The 20,465-nt window shown below is 54.1% G+C and overlaps 1 protein-coding gene across 2 annotated transcripts in view; it reads right to left on the reverse strand.

The window, feature by feature from the left end:
- Nucleotides 1–1,057: 1,057 nt before the first annotated feature.
- Nucleotides 1,058–20,465, reverse strand: part of LETM1 (leucine zipper and EF-hand containing transmembrane protein 1) — a 44,091-nt gene continuing 24,683 nt past the window's right edge. For both annotated transcript variants that reach the window (XM_025386471.1, XM_025386472.1), the window contains exons 7-14: nucleotides 15,645–15,764; nucleotides 13,797–13,928; nucleotides 13,139–13,282; nucleotides 12,316–12,447; nucleotides 9,116–9,250; nucleotides 6,516–6,703; nucleotides 5,467–5,605; nucleotides 1,058–4,172 (exon numbers count right to left, since the gene is read on the reverse strand). In XM_025386471.1, coding sequence (XP_025242256.1) covers nucleotides 4,023–4,172; nucleotides 5,467–5,605; nucleotides 6,516–6,703; nucleotides 9,116–9,250; nucleotides 12,316–12,447; nucleotides 13,139–13,282; nucleotides 13,797–13,928; nucleotides 15,645–15,764 — 1,140 coding nt within the window. In that variant the 3' untranslated portion in view covers nucleotides 1,058–4,022. The remainder of the gene's footprint in view (nucleotides 4,173–5,466; nucleotides 5,606–6,515; nucleotides 6,704–9,115; nucleotides 9,251–12,315; nucleotides 12,448–13,138; nucleotides 13,283–13,796; nucleotides 13,929–15,644; nucleotides 15,765–20,465) is intronic.

Raw genomic sequence — 20,465 nt, forward strand, 5'->3', positions numbered from 1 at the left:
GGTACCCTCTAGTGGCTGGGCATGCTCTAGGCTGGCAGGGTCCCCGCCCTTGCCGTCTGCTGATGGCTTTCTGAGGGGGACGTGTCTCATGGGAGGCCCGGCTTCCAGGACACAACTCGTGGCTCCTGGGGTCACCAAGGGCACCGGGTTCATAGCTCTTGGGGTTGCTGTCCCCATGAATGAGCACCTTCCACCCCAGCTGTGGGTCCATCATTTCCTCTGATCAATAAGGGCCTAAGAGTCAAGGGAGGCCCTGAGGGAGGACCCTCAGTGTGAACAAACCAGCAGCCAGGGCCACAGAGAAGCCCGTGAGGCACCCACAGGGCCTGGTCCCAGTGTGGGCAGAGCCACCTAAGGGATGGCTTCTGTCTACCGAGAAGGGTTGGAAGCCAAGACGCCACACTGCTACCCTGGCACTGGAACCATCCACGCACTCCTGCAGCCGGGCCACGCTGAGGCAGGTAGGCATCCAGAGGTCCGGACGGGGGGCTGCCCTCCATGCCCCCAGGCCATCACACGTCCCTCAGGGTGTCTGGGCCCTGCCTGTGGGCTAGACTGCAGGCTGAAGGCCCTGCCTCGTCCAGGACTCCTTAGGGCAGTACTTGGCGCCCTTTCCCCTCAGCTGCCTGAGGAGTCTTTCGGAAGAGCTGGCCCTCCTGGGTGACACCTCGGCCAGGGTCCCAGCCGCTAACCCCAATACTCCCAAGAAGACACTGAGGTCCCCAGAACAGGGAGAGCATGACCAGGTGACAGGGCCACTGGCCTGGAGAACGTCCCACACTGTTCCATGAGCAGCTCACACTGTCACAGGACCTGGGAACGTGGGCCTCCTGACCCTGCAGACCATCCTGCAGAGCAGGAAGCGTGAAGCCAAAGGCTAAACCCATGGAGGGCGGCCCAGCACTCAAAACCCCAGGGATGGTGAGGCTCCTTCCGGAACTGGCCTCGCAGCCACGCGCACCCCAAGGCCCAGCCCCTGCAGCCACATGGACAGCACTGCCGGCTTCCACTAGCTCCTGTGTGCCCAATGGTTCAGAAATATTATTACTCTGCACTGTTACAGGAACAGATTTGATGTTTTAATAAAAATACGAGTTCTACAAAAGGTGCTTAACACGGCCCAGGACGGGCTCTCCGGTGGTCAGCCCTAGGACCCCTGAAGGACACACAAAGACAAAGCCGGCTCGCCAGCACGCTCCTGCCAGCACCGGGACCCACTGGGAGCCACTGCAGGTTGTCCTTCATTAAAAAAAAAAGTCTGGATTGTGACATTCCAAAAGGAGTCTGGAAGCTGTATGCCCAATTCCTGAATCCCTACGCTAGAACTGAGAGTTTAGGCTGGGCGCGGTGGCTCACGCCTGTAATCCCAGCACTTTGGGAGGCTGAGACACCTGAGGTCAGGAGTTCGAGACCAGCCTGACCAACATGATGAAACTCCGTCTCTTAATAAAAACACGCCCGTAATCCCAGTACTTTGGAGGCCAAAGGTGAGCGGATCATGAGGTCAGGAGATGGAGACCATCCTGGCTAACATGGTGAAACCCCGTCTCTACTAAAAATACAAAAAAATATTAGCCGGGTGTGCTGGTGGGCGCCTGTAGTCCCAGCTACTCGGGAGGCTGAGGCAGGAGAATGGCGTGAACCCGGGAGGCGGAGCTTGCAGTGAGCTGAGATCCTGCCACTGCACTCCAGTCTGGGAGATAGAGTGAGACCCTGTCTCAAAAAAAAAAAAAAAAAAAAAAAAAAAGCCAGGCATGGTGGCGGGTACCTGTAATCCCAGCTACTCAGGAGGCTGAGGCAGGAGAATTGCTTGAACCCAGGAGGTGGAGGTTGCAGTGAGCCAAGATCGCACCACTGCACTCCAGCCTGGGTGACAGAGCAAGACTACGTCTCAAAAAAAAAAAAAAGAAGTGAGTGTTTAGCTGGAGTGAGGAGGAAATACTGAATTCCCAGGTCAGGAATTCCAGTTCCATTTTCACCAGGCACAGATATCCCAGCTCCTGAAAAAGGCCAAGACTGACGGTCTGGCACTGGGCAGGTGTAAGAAAGGACTGTTTTAAGAACCTTATTACACAAAGCTCTTATTTCTGGATCCACCACTGCTTACATTTGCACCCGGACAGCACTTTGAGGTGCAAGAAGAAAGGTCAGGACATAGAGAAAAATGCACACAGAACGATGAGAGAGGATGATGAGGGGGCAAGCCTGCATCAGAGCACGGCTGATGTCTCGGAAGCCACCAAAGGCACCCACCAGAGCCTTCCCCACCTGCCAAGCCCCTGCAGCACCCGGAGGGCAAGCCGGCTTCCTGAGGCCATGCGGAGTCCAGGGCAGAGGGGACAGTGGGAGGGGCTGCCTGTGGCAGTGGCTGTTCACATCAACAGCACTCAGCCGAGGCAGTGAGGATGAGGACGAGAGCCGGGGCAGCTGACTGGGCCCAGGATACAGCTCACAGGAGGGGCGTCTGCACACACCTTGCAACTGCAAGGCTTCTTCTCAAAGGCAAGTACACTTGGACAAACCAACACGAGGCTACTTACACAGGGTGAGAGAGTTCATAAATATTAATTAAGGATCTAAAACAAACTTCTTTCTCAAATAATTGAAATCTGAAAGCTTTTGGAAGCCAACTGTCCCTGAACAAAGTTTTACAATCGAGAAGTATCTCCTGTTCCTATTTTGTCAAGTTTCTTTGATGGCCGAACAAAAAGAAGCTTCAAGTAATGGAGAAGGCATCATCTGAGTGCAGCTGCTTTCCTGGCTGCCTGTGCCGTTCCTGTCTTCCAAACCCTATGCTTGGAGGCCCCCGGAGGGACATTTTTGCCAGGAACCAACCTGACGTTAAAAAGATGAGTGTGACACAGCTGGCTGGGCAGGAGGGTGGAGGTGGCCACAGGAGTCTGCCCATGCCCTGGCCAGCCCGACCATGCTGCCAAGTGCTGAGAGGCCGCCCCACCCAGAGGGCACAGGGCAAACCCTAAGCACTGAGAGTTTTGCCCGTGAAGCCTCAGGGGATGCCCTGTGCCGCATCCTTGTGCCTCGTTGACCAGCCTGCTTGCTAAAGGAGCCCAGGGACCTGAGCCTGCAACACCGTGAGGGGTGAGAAGAGCATGCTGCTGTGGGTGCACCGGACTCAAACCTCACATCAGAAGTTACAAAGAACCCCAAATGCGCTTCAGAGTTCCGCCAACCCCTGAGCCAGGCTCATCCCTGACACAGCGAACCCACTGCAGCCCCCGTGGCGCACACCCCAAGCACCACCCAAGGGAGCCCCATGGCCGGGGCTGTGTCAGTCAAGCCGCTTGGGGCAGAGACGGCTCTTGGGGCGGGCAGACCGGTGTGGGAAAATTCTACGCCAATCAACTGCTTAAAGAATTGGGGAAAATAGAAAGTCAAGAAAGGGCTCCGATACACAAGGGAAACCGCATGGGAGAACCGGCACTCCCAGCAGGGAGATGTCACTCTCCAGAGGCCATGGAGATGGCAGACACCTCTGTCTCCACAGTGACCCAGATCCAACTGAAAGTGTGCAGGAAGCCACGTCTATTGATGCTGAAATCCAGAAACCAAGGTCCACAGGTGAATGGAGGCATCTTCAGCCCTGAGGAGGCCAGGCTGTGTCTCCTGATGCCTCTGAGGGTGAGCACAGCAGCCAGCTCCCTGTGGGCAGAGTCCACGTGGTCCTTATTCCCCTCCCTGGGGACAGGGCAGCACAGTCAGACGCTGAGACGTGAGGCCACACGCAGGGGGGCACCTTCCTGCCTTGGCCTACCCCGACCGCCTCTGGAGTCAGGAGGCCGTGGCAGCCACACCACAGTGTGGCTCCAGACACGATTCTGTGGATGGATTCCAGGATTCCAGACAGATTAAATCTCCGTGGAATGATGAAAATTAAAATTTACTTGATTATGGAAGTCTCTGATTTATTCCAGCCAAAATATTAAATGAGCCACTAAGAATCACCACAAAGCAATCGCCAGGGTGGCGGCACAGCAGAAGGACAGGTGCCCAGGCCGGTGGCTCTAGCTCTTCACCTCTGCGACTTCCTTCTCTGCCTTCTCTTTGGCCTTCTCCTTCTCCTCCACCTTCTCCTCTTTTTCCAGTGTTGCTACAATCTCGGCCACCTGGCTGGTGGAGATGTGAACATCTTCTTTGTCCACCAGCTCAATCACCTACACACATGGGAAAGGGAGAGGCTCAAGTGGCTGCACCCTGCAGCACAGTGAGGCGGGGCGGGTGGCAGCAGCATGCATGCAACCGCTGCCTGTGGGCCCCGGGGTCCTCAGAGCACCAGTTCTCCCAAGGGGGGCCACAGGCCCTGGGGAAGGGGCTCAGAGAGTGGGAGGACAAAGGAGCCAGGGGGCTGCCTTGGCAGGTGGCAGATAGCACAATGGGGCTGCCAGGGTTCAGTTCCTGCTCTGGTCGGGAACCTGGGCCATGGCTTCTCAGGGCAGAGTATGGTGACATGTAGGGACTTTGTCCCCATTCTGCCACCCAGAGCAGCAGGGAAGGGAAGGGCAGCTGTGCAGGAGATATCGGATCCTTGCTTCCAAACTGAACTGCAAGGAACCAGCCAATGTTCCTGATAGACGTTTAGAAAATCACTAACCTGAACCAGCCAACGCTTGTGATAGATGTCTGGAAAATCACTAACCTGACACATGCACTGGGAGCCACGAGGCAGCTTCCCCTCAGAGATGTCAGTGATTGGGAAAATTGGCGTCCCCACTCAGGCTACAGCCCTGCCTTCCCTCCAGAGACTGGATCTTGGGCCAGGGTCTCCCGGGTTACCCTGGAACCTGAGTGGCTGCACTTGGGAGCTCAGCCCAGCAGTCACCTCTCAGCCTCGGTGGCCCCTGGCAGGTGTGAGCTGCCCCCCGGCTCCCGAATGCAGACGCCTCTCAGTCTCGGGGGTCCCCGGCTCCCCAATGCAGATGCCTCTCAGCCTCGGGTGTCCCCGACTTCCCTACGCAGACACCTCTCAGCCTCAGAGGTCCTTGGCTCCCCTATGCAGATGCCTCTCAGCCTCGTGGGACCCCAGCAGGTGTGAGCCGCCCCCCAGCTCCCTGTGCAGACGCCTCTCAGCCTTGAGGGACCCTGGCGGCTATGAGCCGCCACCCGGTTCCCTGTGCAGTTGCCTCTCAGCTTCAGGGGCCCCTGAGAGGTGTTTGCCGCCCCCCGGCCCCCACTGTGCCACCAGCTGGGGGTGGGGTCCAGGGAGGCGCGTTGTGGTCACTCGGCGCGTTTGTTGTCTCAACACTTGAGTTTGTAACTTCAGTAATTTCTCACTTCTGATGTTTCCAATGAGAGCAGTGGCTTAAAGGAGCAGTCGCAGCGACAGACCCAAACCCGACAGGAAGGGGTAGCTGCCCAGGAGGGTGCCGGGCATGCAATGAACAGTCCCCCTGCCCCGCCCCACCCCAGAGCAGGTGGCAGCTGGCCCGCGCGGTCCGCAGTGAGGCCCACCTTGACAAGGTCGTCGATGTTGACCTTGCCGTCCTTGTTTTCATCCAGTGCTGCGGCCAGGCTGGTGAGCTTGCTTTCAGGAATGTGCTTGACTTGCTTCATGGCACTGATGAGCTCGGCGACACTGATGACGTTCTCCCTGTGGAAGCATAGCCTGCATGTGGCCACGGGCAGGTGTCCTGCTACACGGGGCCTCACTGCCCACACCTGTGGCTGCAAGTGGTCAGCACTGACACAGGCAGCTCCACGTGAGCCAGGAAACCCCCAAGGTATGATCCCATCCTGAATACACTGCCAAGAGCTCCCAGAGCCAGCCTGGACACAAACACAGAAACACCACCGGGTCCAGGGTTTCCACGGGCATGTCTGCCCCTCAGTGGCCACCCCTCCGGGGCCATGGCTGCTGGGCAGTGGTCCTCAGGCCTGTGGCCACTTGGCAATACTTTCATGATCATGGAGGCTGTGGTGCTCTAGGCAGATGAGGGCCTCCAAGAGCAGGGACAAGAGCATGAGCAGGGTGCCACAGACAGCCTGCCTATAACGCTGTGGGGGTGGGGGTGGAGATTTGGAGCCTGCAGGGCAGCAGCTGTTGCCCAACAACTGTTTCATTCACCCAGAAGGGACTCACACAACGGCAGCTCCCTCAGCCATTGCTGCAGCAATCTGGGACATGTCGGGCAAAGAGAAGGCCGACTGCCGGAATTGGTGTCATTACTGAGTGTGGGTGGGGTCAGGAAGAGGGAGAGGCAAGAGAGAGCCTGGTAATTTGAGGAAACAGAAGCCAAGAGAGGCGGAGGCTGGAACAGGAGGGGAGAGGGCTGTGGGAAGAGGAAGAGGGGCCAGGAAGGGAGGAACTGCTCTCAGAGAGGCAGAGACTGAGATGCCAGTGGGTCCCTGGCTGGGACTGCTGGGTCAAAGGAGGAGAGGCAGCTAGGCAGAGGCCAAGATGTGCCCTTTGGAGCCAGAAGGGCCCAGCTTGGATCCAGCAAAGGGACCAGGCATCCTGCGTGAGTCTCCCATCCCTCTCCCACGCCCGCCACCTCACTCACCCCGTGGGCATGCCGCTGGCTGGGGCCAGCTTGCCAGCTTGCTGGTCCATCTCCAGCTGCGAGATCAAGCCGTCAATCTGCCCGATCATCTGCTGCACCCTTTTTGTCAGTCTCTTGCTGGCTTTAGATTCTTCCACGTATTTTTCTTCACCAGTCTTTGAAAGCTCCTTCTTGATCTCCTGCAAGTCCTAATAAAATTATTTTAGTTGTAAAAAGTTTGTCTTAAAAGAAAAAGGGGGCCAGGTGCAGTGGCTCACGCCTGTAATTCCAGCACTTTGGGAGGCCAAGGCGGGCAGATCACCTGAGGTCAGGAGTTTGAGACCAGCCTGGCCAATGTGGTGAAACCCCGACTCTACTAAAAATACAAAAATTAGCTGGGCATGGTGGCAGGCGCCTGTAATCCCACTTACTCGGGAGGCTGAGGCAGGAGAATCGCTTGAAGCCAGGAGGCAGAGGCTGCAGTGAGCTAAGACCATGCCAACGCACTCCAGCCTGGGCAACAGAGCGAGACTCTGTCTCAAAAAAAAAAAAAAAAAAAAAGAAAGAAAGAAAAAAGAAAAAGGAATCTGGTTGGGCACAGTGGCTCATGCCTGTAATCCCAGCACTTTGGGAGGCCAAGGCAGGAGGATCACTTGAGGACAGGAGTTCGAAACCAGCCCAGGCAACATAGCGAGACCTTATCTCTACTAAAATTCAAACAAAAAATAAGCCAGGTGTGGTGGTACACACCTGTAGTCCCAGCTACCCAGGAGTATGAGACAGGAGGATCACTTGAGCCCAGGAGGTCGAGGCTGCAGTGAGCCAAGATCACACCACTGCACTCCAGCTTGGGTGACAGAGTGAGACCCTATCTCAAAAAAAAAAAAAAAAAAAAAAAAAAAAGCTAATAAATTAACTTGTAAAGGTAATTAAATCCATTAATTCAAACCAGAGAAAGTTACAAACTGTATTTCTATCATACAAATTTCTTATTTTTGTACACTGCCTTTTTAGCAAAAGATACAGAATCTACTCTGAATCTCAATTTCCTTCATATTTGTTAAAGAAAAATTAAGTGAACGAATTAATCAAGGAAATTAAGTGTCTTTTTGTTTGAGATAGGGTCTTGCTCTGTTGCCCAGGCTGGAGTGAAGTGGCATGATCTCAGCTCACTGCAGCCTCCAACTCCCAGCCTCCCACTCCCAAGCGATCCTCCTGCCTCAGACTCCAGAGTAGCTGGGAGTACAGGCACACGCCATCATGCCTGGCTAATTTTTGTATTTTTTGCAGAAATGGGGTTTCACCATGTTGCCCAGGATGGTCTCAAACTCCTGAGCTCAAGTGATCCTCCTGCCTTGCCTCCCAAAGTGCTGGGATTACAGGCCTGAGCCGCCAGTGCCCAGCTTTAAGTGTCTTTTTAAATTTGAAGTTGTTTTTTTCCCCACGAATAAACATCATGGGGAGGCGAGGAGAGGGGAGGGAAGGAACAAGCTGAGCTGGTGATAAGCACCTCACATCCAGTGGAGAACCCACAAGGTATGAGGCTGTCATAAATCCAGAAATGGCAAATTATTTTTGCCAATTGAAAAATCAGTCATCACTACCAACAGAGCTATGAAAACAGTTTTAAAAAAGTCATATTAGGGGCCGGTCGTGGTGGCTCACGCCTGTAATCCCAGCACTTTGGGAGGCTGAGGCGGGTGGATCACGAGGTCAGGAGATCGAGACCATCCTGGCTAACACAGTGAAACCCCGTCCCTACTAAAAATACAAAAAATTAGCTAGGCATGGCGGTAGGTGCCTATAGTCCCAGCTACTCAGGAGGCTGAGGCAAAAGAATCACTGGAACCCAGGAGGCGGAGGTTGCAGTGAGCCGCCGAGATCACGCCACTGCACTCCAGCCTGGGCAACAGAGCTAGACTTCGTCTCAAAATCGTATTAGGAAGTAATATTTACAAAAAAAAAAAAAAAAAGAAAAAAATCACCATGGAAAAGAAAAGCCACTTTTACATAATCATGAATAGGATTTCATCATCAAGTGACCAAACTCTTCATGAGACACCTTCCCATGTTTAGAGACTAAAAGATGTGGCCAGGCACGGCGGCTCACACCTGTAATCCCAGCACTTTGGGAGGGCGATGCAGGTGGATCACTTGAGGCCAGGAATTCGAGATGAGCCTGGTCAACATGGTGAAATCCTGTCTCTACTAAAAATACAAAGAATTGAGCTGGGCATGGTGGCACATGCTTGTCGTCTCATCTACTCGGGAGGCTGAGGCACAAGACTGCTTGAACCCAGGAGGTGGAGGTTGCAGTGAGCTGAAATTGTGCCACTGCACTCCAGCCTGAGCAACAGAGCAAGACCTTCTCTCAAAAAAAAAAGGTGCACATGCATCTGTGGCCAGAATGGCACACAGCCACATTCTAGAAGATTGGTCCAGCCAGAATGGCTATGGAAAAGTTACTGTATAAGGTTTATTTATAATTTGCTTTCCTCTCCAAATACTCTCTGGCCAGCTTATCGAGTATCTGACGGAAGTATTATGTAATACTTTTGGGGCCAGTACAGCGATTTTACTCTTCTTGCAGTCTCAGAGTCCAGGGAGCAAATCCCACCCACCTCGCTGTAGTCCTGCATGTCCTCCTTCAGCAGCTCCAGCTCCTCCTTTTCCTTGGTGAGTGACTTCTTCTGTTCCTGCAGCTTAGAGCAGGCATCGCTGAGGATGTCAATTTCCTCCTTAGTGATCTGTTCCTCCTGAGATAAAAATGGTCAAATAATAAAGCCTGAGCCAAGGGAAAGAACTAGCCTGTTCCCAAGTGACCGGCTGCTCTGTTCATATTATATGGACAGCCCAGGGCAAGAGTCTCACTGGACACTCATTGGTAACAAGAGACCAGCAGGGTTCAGGTCCAGTGCTATGCTGGCTGCATGCATGCAGTCACTGTCTGCCCTCATATGCCGAACCGCATTTGTTTAAGGCGTGTCATCTATGAATTGACACATGTACTGTGAAACCTTTACTACAGTCAAAGAGTCACCTCCAAATGCATCTTCATGTCCCCACTGGGACCCGCCGCCCACCCCCGGCAACCTCAGGTCCACCTCCTGCCATGGCAGACTTGGGTGCGTTTTCTAGCATCTGAAATAGACGGATCAGCCAGTGCACGCTCTTTTTTGGTCTGACTTCTCTCCCTCACTTATTCTGAGATGTGCTCCTGTGGTCGTGTGTTTCTTGTTGTTTTTTGAGACAGGGTCTCTGTTGCCCAGGCTGGAGTGCAGTGGTGCAGTCATGGCTTGCTGCAGCCTTGATCGCCCAAGCTCAAGCAGTCTCCTACCTCAGCCACCCCAGGAGCTGGGACTATGGGCACACATTGACATGTCTGGCCAACTTTTAATGTTTTGTAAAGACGGGGTCTCACTATGTTGCCCAGGCTGGTCTCAAACTCCTGGGCTCAGATGATCCTCCCACCTCGGCCCCCCACAGTGCTGGTATCACAGGTGTGGACCCCGCACCCAGCCCCTCTGTTGGGTTTTTCTTTCCCTCAGCAACACTTTACAGCAAGCACTTCGTGGACAGCATTTGCATATCTTTTTCCAAATTTATCCCTAAGTAGTTCATTTCGGGGGGTGCCATACCGTTCAAACCTTCTCTGACTACTCATTACCATAGTGAAGCACAATTGATGTTCACACCATTTGTAAATAAAGAGTTTTCCTTTTTCCTTTCTGATCTATATGGTTTTGTTTTCTGTATCCAACTGCCCTGACTGAAACCCCCAGGCTGATGCTGAGCTCAGACACCAGCTGATGCTGAGCTAAGGACAGACACCCTCATCGGCGTCTCACCACTGAGGGTGATGGCAGCTAGAGGTGTTTCAGTGGATGCTTTTGACTGGGCTGAGAAAGCTGCCCACGTGTGCAGGACATCTGCGTATCAGGAACGGATACTGGGTTCTGCCATATGCTCTTTCTGCAGCTACCGAGATAAAACATTCCTGGCTTTTCTAATTTAGTCGGCTGTTTTTTTTTTTTTGAGACGGAGTCTCGCTCTGTTGCCCAGGCTGGAGTGCAGTGGTGTGATCTCGGCTCACTGCAAGCTCCGCCTCCCGGGTTCACGCCATTCTCCAGCCTCCCAAGTAGCTGGGACTACAGGCGCCCACCACCGCACCCAGCTAATTTTTTATATTTTTAGTAGAGATAGGGTTTCACCGTGTTAGCCAGGATGGTCTCCATCTCCTGACCTCATGATCCACCTGCCTCGGCCTCCCAAAGTGCTGGGATTACAGGCGTGAGCCATCGCGCCTGGCCAATTTAGTCTGTTAATGTGGAAATTACATTTAAAAAAATTTTGGCCAGACACAGTCTCTGAAGCCTGTAAACTCAGCACTTAGGGAGGCCGAGGTGGGAGGATCGCCTGAGGCCAGGAGTTCGAGACCAGCCAGGCCAACATGGTGAAACCCCATCTCTACTAAAAATACAAAAATTAGCCAGGTGTGGTGGTGGGCACCTATAATCCCAGCTATTCAGGAGGCTGAGGTAGGAGAATCACTTGAGCCTGGGAGGTCAAGGCTTCAGTGAGCCGAGGTCACGTCTCTGCACTCCAGACTGGGCAAGAGAGTGAGATCCCATTTCCAAAAAAAAAAAAAAAAAATTCAAGCCAATTTGTATTTTTTGGACAAATCCCATGTAATCATGATTCTTTTTACATAATAGTTCTATTTGATTTGCTAAAAAGTTTAATTTTTTTTTTTTTTTTTGAGACAGAGTCTGATTCTGTTGCTCAGGCTGGAGTGCAGTGGCGCAATCTCTGCTCACTGCAAGTTCCACCTCCCAGGTTCACGCCATTCTCCTGCCTCAGCCTCCTGAGTAGCTGGGACTACAGGCGCATGCCACCATGTCTGGCTGATTTCTTGTATTTTTAGTAGAGACAGGGTTTCACCATGTTAGCCAGGATGGTCTCAATCTCCTGACCCCATGATCCGCCCACCTCGGCCTCTCAAAGTGTTGGGATTACAGGTGTGAGTCACTGCACCTGGCCCCAAAATTTTTTTTATGGCTGGGCACAGTGGCTCACCCCTGTAATCTTAGCATTTTGGGAGGCTGCGGCGGGAAGATCACTTGAGGTCAGGCGTTTGAGACCAGCCTGGCCAACATGGTGAAATCCCGTCTCTCCTAAAAATACAAACATTAGCCAGGTCTGGTGGTGTACGGCTGTACTCCCAGTTACTTGGAAGGCTGAGGCAGAAGAGTTGCTTGAACCTGGGAGGCAGAGGCTGCAGTGAGCCGAGATGGCGTCACTGCCCTCCAGCCTGCGAGTTTAAGATGGAAGGCAGCAGGAGGCATCCCATGTAGGCAGCACAGGTGCCTGGAGGCTGCACCTCACAGGCTGGCATAGGGAGTCTGAAGATGCCGCAAGCCCAGATCACCCCACAGGAGGTGACAGCAGGTTGGGCCTGTGGAGGAGGCTTCACCTTGAGGGGCCACATTGCCCTCCATTGTCTGGGCAAGTTGACAAAGGGCCCTGAAACCTGCCGACTGGCATCTCTATCTGCCACACTGTGGGCCAGGGTGCCAAGTTCCTGGCAGCCTCAGCTGTCGTGCACCCAGGCACAGTGGAGAGCCCAGCCGGACTCACTCTCTTCCCAACCACCAAGCCTCCCAGGGGCCCACTGGCCTCATCCTCAACCCCCTGCACCATCTCCTCTCACTGAGGGCTATAGGTGCCCCAGCTAACCTGTCCCCATCCCCGCCCCACAACTGTCCACAAAGCCAGGCCACGCCCTCCTCAGCCTCCAGTGCCCCAGAACCTGCCTCGTTACCTTCAAGCCCCCCAGCACCGGGGCAGTGTCCTTCAGGGTCTCTGACCGCAGGACTGTGTCAGACACTTCTGGCTGCAGCTCAGCCCCTAGCCTTTGGGGAACGGCTACCACACGTTCGGGCTCAACATCCTTCTGAAAGGCAAGGCGACACCGGCCCGGCGCCCGCCGTCACACAGAAGCAGACTTCTCAATCCCCGATGCTCAGAATGGATGGCAGAGGCCACATTGGGAGCAGGCCTGCCGGTGACAGCGGGCAGCACACCTGCCACAGGAGGTCCCTAGGGAGGCTCCATGCAACTGCCAGGTCACCTGGGGCCCTCTCTGGAACAGGCTAGAGCACCTCACCCATCTCTGGTCTCCCCATGACTCCACCAAGCTGTCCTGTCACTTGCAGAGAAGGAGGCTGAGCCTGTGGGTGGGCACCATGCATGTGACCCAAGAGGACCACAGGGCCCGCGCTGAAGAGGAGCCCAGGAGCCTGGGGAGTCTGAGGCTCCTCTGCCAGCGCCCCTCACAGCAAGTCCCTGAGGACAGAGTGCGCACTGCTGTGTGCTAAGCTTGCCCCTCTGAGACGGCTAAGGTACATCTCCCATGAGCACCACCGTGGCCATCAGGGAGTCCCAAAGTCAGAGTTGCAGCCACCACACCCGGGCACCCTGTCTCCCTGACCACTCCAGGGGGAAATAAAAATGCAGGACAGAGCTATAGGGCCACGCACGTGGGGGGCCAAGCACGCGGGAGGCCAAGACTGTGGGCTTGTGGGGTTTCTAGGGAGGCTGGGTCAGGACAGCCTCATGCCCCATGGAGCAGGGCCACCGCTTACCGCCGCCTCCGAGAGCTTCTGCAGCTCCTTCTCGCGGTGCTCCTGCTGGATGGCCGCCTCCTCTTGCAGCGTGGCCTCCAGCTTGGCCTTGTTGTCCACCTGCTCGCCCTCCACCTCGGCTGCTTTCACCTGCGCTTCCTTTGCCTTCAGAAGAGGGTACACCTGTGAGTGAGCCCCAGAAACTGCCAGAGGCCCCTGCTGCCCCTAACCTCTGTCCTCTGCCCCTGTCACCAGCTGGGCTTCACACACAGGACAGAAGGCACTGCCGAGGTGCCGCCTGCAATTGCTGGGAGTCCTCTGGGCCACCCTTTGTGCTCGCCCGGTGACTCCTGACGTGCAGGGAAGGAGCACAGGCGCTGCTGACACAGTTCCAAGGGCCGTAGCACAGATCCACAGCAGCCAACATGTGGCCAGGTCAGGACCACACGGGGGATGGCAGGCTAGGGGCCGGTGAAGAGGGATGGAAGGAAGGGGACAGGTGGCTGGGTGGGGGCAATAGCAAGGGGGTAGAGGGGAGGTTGTGTGGGTAGGGGGCTCCTTGCCCATGGTTGAGGAATGAGCGCTCTTGCACGCCTCCCCCGACCACAGAAAAGCCACCCCAGAAGAGCAGGGCCAGCTATGAAGAGATGAGGTAAAAGGGGTCTCCGACAGCACGTACCACAATCTCTGGGAGGGTCTGCAGTGTGGACTTGAGCTGGTCGGCTGGAGAGAGGGTGTCCGGGAGGTACATGGCCCGGGACAGGATGAGCAGTGATGTGGGGATTTCCTGATGCAGGTGCAGGTCCAGCCACTGCAACCAAAGCCACATTCAGCAGATGGGCAGCCCCTCAACCCTACCGCCAACACAGCAGGGCAACCGATCTCATCACCAGAAGAGCCCTCAGAGAAGATGGTGTCTCAAGTTCTAAAAGGTCTATTTGTTGCTCTGCTGTGTGACCCGATGATGGCCTTAGTAAACAAAACACCAGAGAGGCTCAGGGGTCAACAGCCCCCACAGCGAGCACCCCAAGGGCCTCAGAACAGGGCACCAACTCTCCACTTAAAAACACCCCAGGGGCTGGGCACCTATAATCCCAGCACTTTGGGAGGCCCAGGTGGGCGGATCACCTGAGGTCAGAAGTTAGAGACCAGCCTGGCCAACATGGCGAAACCCCATCTCTACTAAAAATACAAAAATTAGCCAGGCATTGTGGGGCGCGCTTGTAGTCCCAGCTACTTGGGTGGCTGAGGCACAAAAATTGCTTGAACCAGGGAGGCAGAGATTTTATCGAGCTGAAATCGCGCCACTGCACTCCAGCCTGTGTGACAGAGCAAGACTCTGTCTCAAACAAAGAAAACCAGCCCAGGTCAACATATAATGGGCCCGCAGAGGCAGTGCCACTGAGGCCGGTCAGCACTCAGGCCCCCGCAGGCTCTGCACAGACCAGGTTCTGGGACTGGCTGCTTGAGTGACACCAAGACAATCCTCCAAATGGGCAAGAAAGACCGTGACAATGTTTGGAGACAAACCGAACATGGGGCAAAACATGAGAACAAACCCTAAGAGAAGAAAGGCAACGCTGAGAGGTGGGTAGAGAAGGAAAGTGTAAACACATGACACTCGGGCCCCCAATGCACCACACTCCCCTGGGGGCTGGGGGCTTGGGAAGGGACGGCATCTGCCCCCCTGCTCAGATGCCCCTGTGTGTGTGGCCCATGTCCCCACGGAGCTCCAGAGGGCTGGGCGGAGTGCTAGGGAGGTTAGCACCCATGCCAGACACAGAGAAGGCTCTGCTGGGGAATCGATGGAAGACGCAGCTGTGGAAGGCAGGGGGTGCCACAGGATCACACCATAAATACTGTCTGTGTCGAGAGGGGAAGTGTGTTCACACACTTTCATCTACTCTCGCAGGTTGTGTGAAAAACCCGGCAGGAGGATGACGACCAACAAGGGCATGCCAGTGCCAGGGCACTGGGAGGAAACTGGCTGGAGCCCTGCACCCCTTAACCTTTCCATGTAAGAGTGAGTGGCCGGGGCCACCACTGCCCAACCTACAAGCCACTTGATCTGACGGCATTGGGAACAGGCACCTGCTCAGGGCACGGCCAAGAGAGGGGGCAGCTCCAGACGTCAGACCACGCCATGCCACCCAAACCTTCCATGGCCCCAGTTCAGAAAGAATCAAAATGTGAACATGTCTGACACCTCAGAGGTGAACTCTAGTCCTCATCTGACTACAGATAATCAAAATAGTAAGTTACTAAGGTCTTTAAAATCAACTAAAAGCAAACAAGAAAAAATCAAAGCAATATTCAAAAGGCAATGAAAAGCGAGAATGCAGGGGTGTGAATGTGATAAGACCAGAAGGGTGAGAAACAGCCCAAACATCCTAGCCGTCCCCAGAGAGGTCAGAGTGTCGCCTCGCCAGGCCCGCCCAGAGTTTGAGAAAAGCCTCCAAGTGGCCTTTCAAGGCTGACGTTTCCCTTGAGCCGATGCTGGCCTGGCATAAGGCAAGTATTCACGCACCTGCTTCAGCTGGCCCCTCAAGCGGTCTTCCGTGACGCCCAGGGCCCGCATGCCTCGTGCCCGACATGCCGCCTGCAGCTCCTTGACGTTCAGGCTGTCCACCCCTTCCTCAGCAATCAGCTAGAAAACAAAGCAGTGAATTATCATCCGGGACAGCTGCTGGTGGGTCACCGTGTCTATGTGAACACCTCCAGAGTAAGTGGCTAACAGGTTTTGCCAAGCAAGAATCAAACCACTGCCACCAAAGCCCAGTTCTAGGTTTGAAGTGGCTGGAACCCTGTGATGGAGGGTCAGGATCTTGGGAAGTGCAGAACGGCCACGACCAATCCCCTGAGACAAAGAAGTCCACCTCCATCCCTCTGTCCTGATGGCAGAACCAGCCCCACCCTGGCTACTCCTGTCATCTAATGTTTCTCCTGATCCCCACAGTCCACCATCTGCCAAAGTGTGCCCAGGATGGAAAAGAAAGAGGGACAGAAGGAGAGGGAACCAGATACTCTGAAGATACATCCTGACCCCATACCCAAAGGGCCCCTCTCTTCTGCTCAGCCCAAGGTCACTGTGACCCCAACTGGAAAAGCAAACAGGAGTCCCAGAGATAGAAGACACCAAGGCATACAGGGAGCGACAGGTGAAGAGAGACACAGAGAAGTAATGGCAGCCACCACTAGGTAGATGCTGGCAACAGGGCTCCCACGCCAGGACTCTGCAGCAGGGCCCACCATTTTAAGAGTTCACTCCACCTCACAACCACCCTGTGGGGTAGGCAGTACCACCACCTCCACTTCTAAAACCAAACTTGACATAACTGTGGACACACATCCAGTTTTAACAAGTAACAGAGCTCCTGTGCATAAGATGCCTCCCCTAGTGTAATGTCTCACCAGCAGCACTGCAATGAGCACATGCCACCCACCCAGTCAAGACAGAGGCCACCTTCCCCAGCTCCCGGTGCTGTCCGTTCAGATATGCTTGTCTCCACGTCTGCAGCTGTCACCTGGAGTGCTCTCTGAACAGGATCATGCAGGACGTCACCTCTGGGGTTCCCTGAGGACCCACTGGGGGTGCTGTGGGTGTGCCGGGTTAGGCCTCTCACTGCCACGCAGCATTCCACAGCATGCGTGCCCTCCTTAGCCAAACCCTTCGCCCACCGAGCTGGGCTCCTCTGGTTGATCAGCAATGAAGCTCTTTCTGTCTGCTTTCTCCTCCCTGTCCTCCTGTGGGCTGGCTGACCTCTGTTAGATTTCGCTCTGGGGGTCTGAGTCTCTGTGCAGCATTTTTAGTGCTGCTCTGCAGAACGCGACACACAATCCACGGGCGCAGCTCACTGCAGTGCGGTGGGGTCGGCACTCCCCCACGAAGGCAAGCACTGAAGCCTCCCCTCCGTCTGTTCTCAGCTGTCGCCTCCACCGTATCGTCACCTCCACCCCACCATGGAGCACGTCCCTCAGCCTCGCTTGCTACAGAAGGTGCAGGGAGAGCGCAGCCTGCTGTGCCGACCCTCACTCTGGTTGCTAGGAACTCTTCCTGCTGCCACGAGGTACTTTCTCTTACTGGTTCCTCTCTGGTCGAGGAACTTCCCTCAGCCCTTCCTTTAGGGGAGGTCTGCTGGTGACAGTCGCAGCTTCCTTCCCTCTGATACTGCCTTGGCTCCCCGTCATCGCTATATTTTTGCTGGTGATAGATCCTGGGTTGACAGTTCTTTTAACAATTGAAAAATAATGCTCCACGTCCTGTGGTCTCCACAGTTCCTGGAGAAATCCATTGTCATTCAACTTTTCCCCTAATAGTAAAGATGTCGTTCTTGGCCAGGCACAGTGGCTCACGCCTGTAATCCCAACATTTTGGGAGGCCGAGGTGGGAGAATCACTTGAGCCCAGGAGTTTCAGACCAGCTTGGGCAGCATAATAGTAAGACCTCATCTCTACAAGAAAAATAAACAAAACTAGCCAGTGTGGTGGCGCACACCTGTGGTCCTAGCTACTCGGGGGGCTGAGGTGGGAGGATGGCTTGGTTCTGGGAGGTCAAGGCTACAGTGAGTTGAGATTGTGCCACTGGACTGCACTCTAGCCAGGGCAACAGAACAAGACACCATCTCCCCCAAAACCCAAAAAAAGACCTGGCATTCATAAATGAAACAACAACCACACACACATACACAGACACACACACACACGATGCCTTTCTCTCTTTGCCTTAAAACTATTGTCTTCAGGTTCATTAGTTTGACTCTGATGTGACTTGGTGTGAATTTTTTTGGATTTATCTTATTCAGGGTTCACTCAGCTTCTGACATTTGCAGATTTACATCTTTAACTGAGCCTGGGAAGTTTTCAGTCAGCCATTATTTCTTGAGGTACTCTTTCAGCCCTGCTCTATCCTTTCTCCCCCGGAACACCAGATAACACTTGCTACAGCACAGGCTGTGGGGCTCTGTTCAACGTTTTCTACTATTTTCTCTCTGTTGTTCAAATGGGTAATTTCTATCATTTTATCTTAAAGTTTACTCGTTCTGTATTTTATCTTCTCCATTCTGCTGTTCACCCCACGCAGGTTTTGACTTTGGATACTGTATTTTTCATTTGGTTCTTCTTTTTTATTTTTATTTTTTTAAGAGACAGAGTCTCCCTCTGTTGCCCAGGCTGGAGTGCAGTGACACAATCATGACTCACTGCAAGCTCAATCTCCCAAGCTCAAGCAATCCTCCCGCCTCAGCCTCCTGAGTAGCTGGAGCTACAGGCGCAAGTCATCACGCCCAGCTAATTTAAAAATTTTTTTTTGTAGAGGTGGGGGGTCTCACTATGTTGCCCAGGCAGGTCTCAAACTACCGGGCTCAAGGAATCCTCCCACCTTGGCCTTCCAGAGTGCTGGGATTACAGATGTGAGCCACCGCACCTGGCCTTAGTATCTTCTCTGAATATCTTTTAATATTAATATTTAATAATATATTTTCTTCTCTTTCTTTGCCAAGATCTATTTTTCAAGTGTTTTACTCTGTTGTGGCTTTTGTAGCTTTGCATTGGTGGCTGTTTGAGGCCCAGGTGCAGGGTCTCTGTCATCTCAGGGTTGGTACCAGGTGTTGCCTTTTCTCATTCACTGATACCTTCCTGCTTCTTGAATCTAGATCTGACTTCCAGTTTGTCGCAGCTGACCTCCTCTGGTGCATGGTGGCATGGGCGGTGGGTATTCTAATTTGCACAGAGTTTGCAATTGATGATCTGGCATCTACTAATCCCAGGGCCAAGCTAACAAGGCCAAAGCTGTTTCCACCTCCCTGTGTTCCAGCTTTCAAGCACCAACCACAAACCCCAACGTCTGTGTTTCCCTTCCTGCCCAGTCAGACATGTCTCCACCTGCTGCACACAAGGAAGGCAGGCATCGTCCCCCCGAGCTTACTGCTCCCCATGCGTGTGGAGGCTTTGTGGGGCCAAGTGACAGGGAAGCTGTGGGTAACACATTTCTCTCAATGGCACTGACCTCTCCATGTTGTCACTCATTCACATCCATAAGCTAAATCCTAGGCATATTTCACAAGTGGTGGGAGCGCTGCCTCGGAAGAAGTGCAGGCTCCCCACCCAGCCTCCACAGACATCCGCGGGAGCGGTGCTGCTTGCTACCGCTGGGAACGGGTGCGTGGGAGTTCCAGCTCTCACAGGTGCCTCTCCCAACAGGAGGGCAGAAGCATCTCAGTACTGTCTCCCACCTGGCTCCCACGGGCACAATGGCAGACATGGCCTTGTTCCTGCTGGGCAGTGGTCAAAGTCCCAACTACCCGCTGGGTCCCCCAGGCCACCCCAGCGGTGGGGAAGTGTGGCGGACACACTATCAGATGAGAGGAAAGCTCAAGCCCCCGACGTGGTCTCCACTGACACTACAGGGGCTGGCCCCGCTCAGCCTTCTCTGACACCATCCCCGCCGGGGCTAGGGTGCCTGCTGTGTCCCAGCAAGGGCAGGATACAGGCTTCCCACATGGCCTTGCCTTGATTCGTAGGAATGACTGGCCCTCAACCTGCTCACCAGAGATGCAGGCATTCCCTTCCTGGAAGAGGCCAACACTGCCCTGAACCTCTTTATCTTCCATAGACAACGCCTGCATCCAGGAAAAACGAAACACTGCAAACAAAATCAAAAGGGAAAGCAAAAGAAAAAGGCCTACAGATCACCCAGTTATTAGAGTAATCAATGTGAACTAGAGTTAGGGCGTTCAAGAAGACAAATGAAAAAACGAACAGTTTTACCTGAGAACTGAAATCTTAAATTAAGAGCTCCTAATATGAATAAAAGAGTAATCAGCTGGGCACAGTGGCTCACACCTGTAATCCCAGCACTTTGGGAGGCCAAGGTGGGCAAATCACTTGAGGTCCAGAGTTCGAGGCCAGCCTGGCCAACGTGGTGAAACCGTCTCTACCAAAAAATACAAAAAATAGTCGGGCATGGTGGCGGGTGCCTGTAATCCTAGCTACTCCAGAGGCTGAGGCAGCAGAATTGCTTGAACCCAGGAGGTGGAGGTTGTAGTGAGTTGAGATCTCGCACTGCACTCCAGCCTGGGCAACAAGATTGAAACTCTGTCTCAAAAAAAAAAAAAAGGCCGGGCACGGTGGCTCAAGTCTGTCATCCCAGCACTTTGGGAGGCCGAGGCAGGTGGATCACGAGGTCAGGAGATCGAGACCATCCTGGCTAACATGGTGAAACCCCGTCTCTACTAAAAATACAAAAAACTAGCCGGGCGTGGTGGCGGGCGCCTGTAGTCCCAGCTACTCGGAGGCTGAGGCAGGAGAATGGCGTGAACCTGAGAGGCGGAGCTTGCAGTGAGCCGAGATC

This window comes from Theropithecus gelada, chromosome 5, assembly GCF_003255815.1.
Source record: "Theropithecus gelada isolate Dixy chromosome 5, Tgel_1.0, whole genome shotgun sequence".
Lineage (NCBI taxonomy): Eukaryota > Metazoa > Chordata > Mammalia > Primates > Cercopithecidae > Theropithecus > Theropithecus gelada.